Source organism: Nannospalax galili, unplaced genomic scaffold (genome assembly GCF_000622305.1).
Source record: "Nannospalax galili isolate Female #2095 unplaced genomic scaffold, S.galili_v1.0 scaffold1646, whole genome shotgun sequence".
Taxonomy (NCBI): Eukaryota; Metazoa; Chordata; class Mammalia; order Rodentia; family Spalacidae; genus Nannospalax; species Nannospalax galili.
In genome coordinates this window covers 210,103-219,302 of record NW_008354415.1, presented here as the reverse complement: position 1 = coordinate 219,302, position 9,200 = coordinate 210,103, and the positions used below count along the sequence as shown (strand labels likewise).

General features: G+C 41.2%; 1 protein-coding gene across 1 annotated transcript in view; it reads right to left on the bottom strand.

Moving 5' to 3' along the window:
- The window catches only part of LOC103748844 (guanylate-binding protein 6-like), a 66,511-nt gene extending 59,602 nt beyond the window's left edge, over window positions 1–6,909 (bottom strand). The window contains exons 1-2 of the mRNA XM_017802830.2: window positions 6,720–6,909; window positions 5,358–5,485 (exon numbers count right to left, since the gene is read on the bottom strand). Coding sequence (XP_017658319.2) covers window positions 5,358–5,485; window positions 6,720–6,909 — 318 coding nt within the window. The remainder of the gene's footprint in view (window positions 1–5,357; window positions 5,486–6,719) is intronic.
- Window positions 6,910–9,200: the final 2,291 nt, after the last annotated feature.

Sequence of the window (9,200 nt, the reverse complement as noted above, 5' to 3'; positions counted from 1 at the left end):
TGATAGGATAGGATGATGTATACATTAATGTCCATATGTGTGAGGTGCACATGTGTGTGAATATGCATACCTGTATGTATGCATATGTGTAGAGGCCCAGATTTAATGTTGGATGTCTCCTCAGTCACCCTCCACTTTATTCATTGAGGCAGGATCTCTCACTAAATCTGGAGCTCACTGATTTGGCTCCTCTAGCTGGCCAGTTTCCTCCCAGGTATGTCCTGTTTCTGCTTCCCATGTGCTAGGATTGCAGCCAGGTGCCATGCCTGTCTAGATTTTTACATCAGTTCTGACGATCCAAACTCCAGCTCTCCCACATGCATGGAAAGTACTTTATCCAATGAGCCATCTCCCCAACCTCCAGAAAAATTAATTTAATAATGACAACTGTTATTTTCAAAATGGCTAATTGAGAGTAATGACAAAATAAAAATTAATGGAACAATGCCAAGTATGGAAGTGCATGCCTTTAATCCCAGGCAGAGGCAGGTAGGTCTTTGTGAGACTGAGCCAGCCTGGTCTACATAGCAAGTTCCAGGCCAGCTGGGGCTACAGGGAGACCCTGTCTCAAAAAGACAAAAAAAAAGTGAATGGAACAAAAATGAAAATATTTATTAAAAGTTCATGTACTAACAATGTATAGCTAACTTATACCAATGATACTAATTTAAAAATTACAAGTATAAGCAGCTGGAAAGATGGTTCAGTGGTTAAGAACACTGGCTGCTTTTGCAAAGGACCCAGGTTCAATTCCCAGCACCCACAAGGCAGCTAACAACCATCTGTAACTCCAGCTCCAGGGGATCTGACGCCCTCTTCTGGCCTCCGTGGCCTTTGCATGATGTGGATACAGTTACATCCATTCAGGCAAGACACTCATACACACAAAATAAAAATAAATAATCAAAAAGTACAAGTATAAATCAAGAAAGAATATAGCTATGAAAGTTGAAGAAAATATTTGTGAAGACTTTCATGAGCTGACCTGACAGAATGGGTAGAATGTGGATGTGGAGAAATAAAGGTCACCCTAAAGGGAGGAAGACCCACAGAACAAAACTAGAGAGGACAGGTCAGGGATCTTTTCAAGAGTCAGTTAGCTGGATGCTGAGGAAAGTAAGTGCAGAAAGTAGTACAGTGCACTGCGCACTGGGACAGGCTGATGAAATTTATTAAAGTTCACGTTAATTTGTCTATATAAATTATAACATCATCTGCATTATAGAATAATCCAGAACCTGCTGCTGCTATAAATATGGTAACTATAGCAAGAGAACATTGAGATTTATGTTTAGAAAGTTCTGTGTGGGAGTTTAGGGATGAGAAGAATATTCACTTCCTTCCCTAAGTGCTGTTTTTTAATTAATTATTTAGGATTTTCCATAGATGTGGGGCTATGACAAATAATAAACTGTATTATAAGCGTATCATCATTATTTGATAGACCACTTCAAAATTCCTATAACTATGCCAATGATACTTTTTAAGAAATATAAAGAAAAATCCTAAAATATACATGAAATCACAAAACTATTTATCTAAAACAATTGTAAGAAAGAAGAGAGATGGAGGCATCACACATCCTGATTTAAAATAAATTACAAGTCTATAGTAATCAAAATAGCATGGTATGTGCAAAAAGTAAGAGAGCTGTCATCAGGGCATAGAAGAGCAGATAAGGGTATGCCTGGAAAATCATAATGAGTCTCATTAATTTGTACAATTCATAAGACATATTTGTTAATAGGCACTTTTAAAGTATAATAATGAGAAAAGGCAATCATGCTATGGAATACAATAGAGAGCCCAGGGGAAAATAATCTATGCATTAGTTGTAACTGTTCCAACTTCAGTTCTGCTGCTGTGATGAAATAATCTGACAGGAAACAGTTAAGTGAGAGATGGTTTCTTTGGCTGACAAATCCAGGTTAGGGTCCCTTATTGCAAGGAAGTCAAGGCAGAAACATCAAACAGCTGGTCAAACCACATCCACCATCGGGAACGGAGAGACAGGAATGCATGCATGCTCCTATGCTTGTTTGATCTCAGCCGGACTCTTGTACAATTCAGAAACCCCTGCCTAGGGAATGGTGCCGCTCACAGTAAGCTGAGTCTTCCCATATCAATTAACTTAATTAAGGCAATCTCCCACAGATACACCCACAGGCAACACAATGTGGACACTCTCTCACTGACTCTCTTCTCAGGTGATTCTAGGTCATGTCAACTTAACAATCACACCAACTGATTTTTTTCAAGGGTATCAAGTATACCCAATGGGGAAAGAACAGTCATTTCAGCAAATGGTTCTGGGAAAACAGTGTCCACAAGCAAAAGAGTGAAATTAGACTTTCTCACATACCTCACAAAAAAAAAAGACTTTTGACCATACTCTCTCAGAAGTGGTTTTAGATGGGACAGTGAATGTACAGGCAACAGAGACAAATCAGACAAGTAAGGCAGCATCCAACTCAAAAGCTTCTTGCCATCAAAAGACACATCAGCCACATAAAAATGCAGTATAGAATGGGAAAATTTTTTTAGACCACACATCTGATAAGGAATGAATATTCAAAATATATAAGGAATTCATATAATTCAAAATCAAAATAAAATACCCCAATTAAAATGAGAAAGGGAGACAAGAGGGGTGGCTCAATGGGTATAAAGTGTTTGCTTTGCAAACATGAAGATTAGCGCTCACCAGAACCCTTGTAAATGCCAAGTGGACATGGCAGCTCACCCTGGGGCAAGCTAGCTAGCTGCACTAGCAAGAATCGGCAAGCTCTGGATTCAGCTAGGGACTCTACCTCAAAGGACAATCTGGGGAGCAGTGTGGAAGACTACTGATATCAAATTCTGGCCTCCACATGCACCCACATACATGTACATGCGCACACATGTGCATATGTGTGCAAACATACATGTATATGCATGCACACTGGCATAATGCACAAAAGGACTTGAATATACATTTCTAAAGAGAACATAGACAAGTGGCCAGCAGATATAAGAACAGTCAATCAGCATCACTGATCTTCAGGGAAATGGAAGTCAAGACTGCAAGGAGGTATCAGCACTCCTATTACCTAATTGACAAAAGACACTGAGTGCTGATAAGGGTAGAGAAAAGATGGGCCATGTGTTATTGATCGAATGCAAACTTATATGAGCACTTTAAAATCATTAGAGATTCCTCAAGTAAAACAAAAATTAAGATTCCATAGGATCCAGGAGTCTCTCTTCTTTTTTGGTTGATTTATTGTTTTTTTGTTTTTGTTTTTTGAGTCCGAGTCTCACTGTGTAGCACTGGGTAGTCTGGAACTCGCTATGTAGATATGCAGACCAGGTTAACCTGGAGCTCACGGAGATCCAGGACATTTGGACATAGAGTGTGAAATAATCACAACAATGATGCCAATTAATACAACTGCCTTTGCCTGCCTTTGCCTCTGACATTAAAGGTATGTACCACAAACCAGGCTTCAGGGTTCTCACTTTTTAAAAATATTTATTTATTATTTTTATTTTATATGTATGAGTGTATTGCCTGCATGTAAGTAAGTGCACCTGTGTCGTGCAATGCCGCGGAGGTCAGAAGAGGGCTTCAGATTCCCCTGGAACTGGAGTTAAGGACAGTATATAGCCACCATGTGGGTGCTGGGAATTGAACCCAGGTCCTCTGCAAGAGCAGCCAGTGTTCTTAACCACTGAGTCATCTCTCCAGCCCCCAGGGGTCTTACTTTTATGTGTAAATCCAAAAGAAGCAAAAACAGGATGTCGAAAGATACCTGTACTCCCATAGTTCTCAAGGCATTATTCATAATAGACAACCTATTGAAATAGTCAAAATACCTATCCATGAGTGAATGGATAAAGAAAATGGGAAATGTGTATATTCACCTTAAAAATGTAAAAACATCATGCCTGTTGAAACAACCTGGGGGCAATACTACCCTAGATGAAATGAACCAGACACCAGAAGGGCAAACACACCTCCAGTGAGGTTTTCACAAGCACTTAGGTAAGACTCTGAAGTCAAAGAAACTGTCAAAGCCCTGAAAGCAGAGACCAGAAAAGTGTTTGCCAGCATCTGGGGTTTGAGAAGAAAGGGTTATGTCGGTTAAATGTACAAAGTATGTGTTACGCACAAGTTTCTGAAAGCTGAAATAAACGTGGTAAGCATAGCTAATAACACCGCACCACGTACTTTCAACAGAAAGAAATGAGACGACTACGAGGTGACAGTTGTATTAATTGGCTTCGTTGTTGTGATGATTTCACACTCTATGTCCAGATGTCAAAATCTACACTTTCAGTACATGACATTTTCTGTCAATTTCAATGAAGCTGAAAAGTTAACACACAATTTAACTCTTCTTTGGATGGTAATACAGAAACTTAAACACTGCTTTCATATGCCTGAAAATGAGTTTTTTAAAAAAGACTAATTATTCAGCTCACTGATTGAAACTAACATATTAAACAATTCATCTCAAGATATTTGTTATGGGACAAACACATGTTTTTATAGAACCAGGGAAGACAGTGTTTCCTCAAGGACTTCCATTATTTCCTGTGGGTAGTTGATGAGCCTCACCATAAGAAAAGTAAATCTGGTTCTCAGAACCCCAACTTCAAATGTACATATCACACAGTGACTCAAAATGTGGGTCGGAAGTGATTCCTCATCCCCTAAGGTGGGCCAGTGCCTCTACTTTCCTGTCACATCTGCACATTTAAGGTCTGGTAGTGGAAGCTGAGCCGTGCAGCCTGGATCATCTTTCAAGATGGAAGAAATTATTTCCCCAGTTGCTAGAATGCCGATGGGCGACAGCCCTAGATGTCAGTATGCTTGATGACAAAGTCTCAGGGCCAAAATCCAATGATGGATGGGTACGAAGGGTGAAGAGATAGCACCATTGCTGCAACTTAGACTAAGAAGCGCTGCTCCAGGTCTCTCCCTGGAAGTGACAGGCGTCAGGTGCTGCCCTGTGGCAGCTCCTCCTCTGTTCTGTACAGTTACAGAACTGAATCAGAAGGCACACACGGCCTCTCTTTGAGTCCTGGGACTCTTTGAAGAAAGAGGCTTTAATTTGTCCACTAATACCTAATTGCTATGCTGAGGAGCCCAGAATTTTGCTCTTCAATAAACTTAGACTGAATCACTCACTCGCAGATCCGTATAGCACATCAGATCTTATCAAGGAGGGAAATCTAAACAGACTAATGTTCTCTTAATCACTATCATCCAATCCGCAGAGTTCATAAACAGATGACAACAGATAGATTTCAAAGGGGCAAGGAGAGACAAGGAAAACCTAAAATAAAAGGGATCGTCCTGGGCTGTGTCCTACCTTTTCCACGTCACCCAGGCCCTCGGTATCCAGAAGGACCAGGGTGTGCTTTGGTTTGGTGGGGTGAGACACGCACCACATCCAGATACCCTTGGTTTCAGACTGTACTGTGGAGCCCAGGGGGAAGCCTGAAGAGAAGAGGAGAGATCCTGTAATTTGATGTGGAATGTCTCCACAGCCTTGCGTGCTGAACACTTGATAGCCACCTGGTAGCACTCTGTGAAGGAGAGTCTGAACAGTTTAGGTATTGAGGACTATTTGGAGAGAGTACGTGACTTGGAAGGTTATAACCCCAGTGCCTTCCACACTCTGCTTCCTGTCAATCACGAAAGGAAATACCTCCACACATACTTAAGCCATGATCTTCAGCCTCAATATGGGCCTAGGGTGAATGGACCAAAGGACTATGGAATAAATTCCTGAAACTGTGAGCCAAGGCACATACTTCTTCTTTAAGTTATTCTCTCTGATATTTTGGTCACAACCATGCAAAACCAGCTAACATAAGAGGGCAATGTCCACTAACAGCAGATCTCCTAAGCAGTAGGGTTGGCCAAGTCAGAAACATTGGATTATAAACACCCCAATGTTCAACTTGGTGATTTCTTTATTTCTTCAAGGAATGTCTCATTTTATGTCATCCTTTTCAAGGTATAAGGGACATTTAACATGAAAGTGATGACACACAGAGCTCAAAATGGAGACAAAGTGGTATTCATGAATCACACTACATGGAGGTCAGTGGTAACTGCAATAGAGTATTTTGAACCGGGAAAGGTGGTCCATACCTATAATCCTACTGCTTAAATGAGGAAGGAGGATTGCCACTAGTTCAAGGCCAGCCTGGGCTACATAGTAGTATACCAAACACTGCTACGTAGAAAGACTCTATCTCTATAAAAATAAAATGGCATTTTGAAAGAATGATGGAGCTCCAAGTCAGAGGCACATATACGGGTATAATCTTTTTTACATTCAAAGTGATTTTTAAAAAAAGTAAAAGGTTGTGAGATCCAGCAGAGATTTTTAAGTCCTGTGTAGTCAAATATTTTTAAATAACAATGCAGATACAGAAAAGCAAGTTATATTGTATAAAGTAAGAGACCCGCATACAGGATCCCAGAGTGTTAGAGCATCAGGAAGTTCCGATCTTGAGCATTAGTAGGAGAGATTTTTCTTAAAGGGAGAAAAGGAAAGGACATGGAAAGAGAATACAATGAAGTACCGAATTAGTGGTGCAAATTAGCATGAGAAGGTTGCTTTGCTGAAAGCAGTTGGGCTCTCCTTTCCTACCACAGGGAACAAGCTTAAAAAGATGAGCGACATAGGCAAAGTCAGGAAATTGGCCAGCATGAGACTCACCATGGTTCTGCCCTGCCAGACAGTTCATCAAGTAAGACTTTCCTGTGCGATACAGTCCAGCAATGGCCACCACAATGACTGGCTGGGAAATCCTGTCCAGAATCTCGATGGCTTCCTGGTTCACCGACAGCTGCTCACTGTGGTTTTCCACCAGACAAATGGGGGCCAACATTTCCGGTCCACTGGCCATAGCAACTTGCCAACCTAGGAGAATCTCCCAGCACAAATGTGATCACAGAGTTGTTCTCTGCCTCCACATTACCCAAGCACCCAGCAACTTAGGACTAATGAGACTCATACACTTTCCATGGGACAGCATGTAACACCAGCAGACTGCAGAGGGCTACCTCCAACATGGTCTCAAATCTCTAAATAAGCTTATGATGAGGCATTTGCTAATATGTTCTATAAAGTTTTTCTTCAATGTAAGAATAAAACCGAAATGACTGTCATCTTCACTAGAGTTCTGCAGTATGCACTGTGGTGAAGGCTGTAGTATGTGACTTCTCTGAAACTCAAAAGTATCTGTAAGTTAGAGATTATTATACCCACATTGCAAAAGAGACAACTGAGCTTCCAAAAGCCGGAGTGAACAAGTCATAGAGAACAGATTAAGACTTTGATAATCAAGCAATGGCAAACTGGGATGTTCTAAGCCTTTGGTCCCTCTGTGAACAGATTTAAAAGTTGGGGAAATAATATTGTAAGAACTTTGAAACACAACCAATGAACTATACCAACTACTTAGATGTTCAACAGAAGCAATGCCGCATTCACAACAGTAGGAAATCACATGCTATCTTTGCTTCCCTTTCTCTACTGATTTCCCAATGTGGCACAGGCTTGGTCTGCAGGGAGCAGGGTAGACTTTAACTATGACAGATTAACCTGGGGCTGACTCTCTTGGTATCTTTTTTGCCCCATGTGGATTTAGATAACTATGATTACTTTAATATGATTCCAAAAACTCAAGAAATAAGTGAATAAATAAAATTCTTCATGAAATTAAGAACTTTTATGGATCAATGGAAACTATCAAAAGGATGAAATGGCTTCTGGGCATGGTGGTGCATACCTGTAATCCCAGCACCCAGGAGACAGAGGCAGGTGAATCTCTGTAAGATGGTGGCCAGCCTGGTCTACATAATGAGTTCCAAGCCAGCTGGGGCTACTGTCTGGAAAGAAGAAGAAGAAGAAGAAGAAGAAGAAGAAGAAGAAGAAGAAGAAGAAGAAGAAGAAGAAGGAGGAGGAGGAGGAGGGGGGGAGGAGGGGGAAGAAGAAGAAGAAGGAGAGGAGGAGGAGGAGGAAGAAGAAGAAGAAAAGGAAGAAGAAGGGGAGGGGGAGGGGGAGGAAGAAGAAGACGGAGAAGAAAAAGTAAAAAGGCAACCCTAAGAATGAGTGGAGAATAGTAAAAATTACCTATGTGGTAAAGGATTACTATCCCAATGAACAAAGAACTCCTACAACTCAGCATAGAAGCTCAACTAGAGAATGGGCAAAAAGTTAGGACTGGAGAGATGGTTCAGTGGCTAAGAGCACTGGCTGCACTTCCAGAAGACTGGGGTTCAATTCCCAGCTCCCACATAGCAGTTAACAACCACCTGTAACTCTAGTTCCAGGAAATTGATGCCCTCTTCTGGCCTCAGTGTCCTTGGCATGACACGGGTACACTTACCCACATGCAGGTAAAACACTCATACTCATAAAATAAAAATAAGCAAATCAAAGTTTTAAAAAAAGAATGGGCGGCACTACTATCCTCAGGCCATTCCCAGCTCACACATAGCAGTTAACAACCACCTGTAACTCTAGTTCCAGGAAATTGATGCCCTCTTCTGGCCTCAGTGTCCTTGGCATGACACGGGTACACTTACCCACATGCAGGTAAAACACTCATACTCATAAAATAAAAATAAGCAAATCAAAGTTTTAAAAAGAAAAAAATGAAAATGGAAGGATAGAAAAGGAGCCAAAGTCAGAAGACATGTAACTAAATACATTCACAGGGGTCATCTTTCCTGCTAAATGATGCTGTGAGTGTGGACTACCAAGAACCAATGCCAGTGGAAAGGGCTTAGCTTCAGATAACCATGGAAACCATGGATAAGAATCATTCTTCTATAACCTCTTGACTCTAGATACTTTTGGGAATGTCTGGCACAGTAACTCCATTTTTGTTGTTGGCTTTGAGACAGGCTCTCACTGTATAGCCCAGGCTGGCCTCAGACTCAGGATCCTCCTGCTTGAGCCTCCCAAGTGCTGTAGAAGGAGTGGCTCTTAGGTAGGCTGGTCTTGCCTGGAGTCCATGTTCCAGTCTACCTGTCCTGTGGGTGATATCCTAGCCTCTCAAAAACATTGCTCAGGTTGCTTTGTTAGAGCCTCTGCAGAGTGTCATCAGATGGCAGTGGCACAACTTTACAAGGAGAATATGAAGCACAGCTAAGAGAAAATATTCCAAAATATTATTTTGGAAAAATAAGT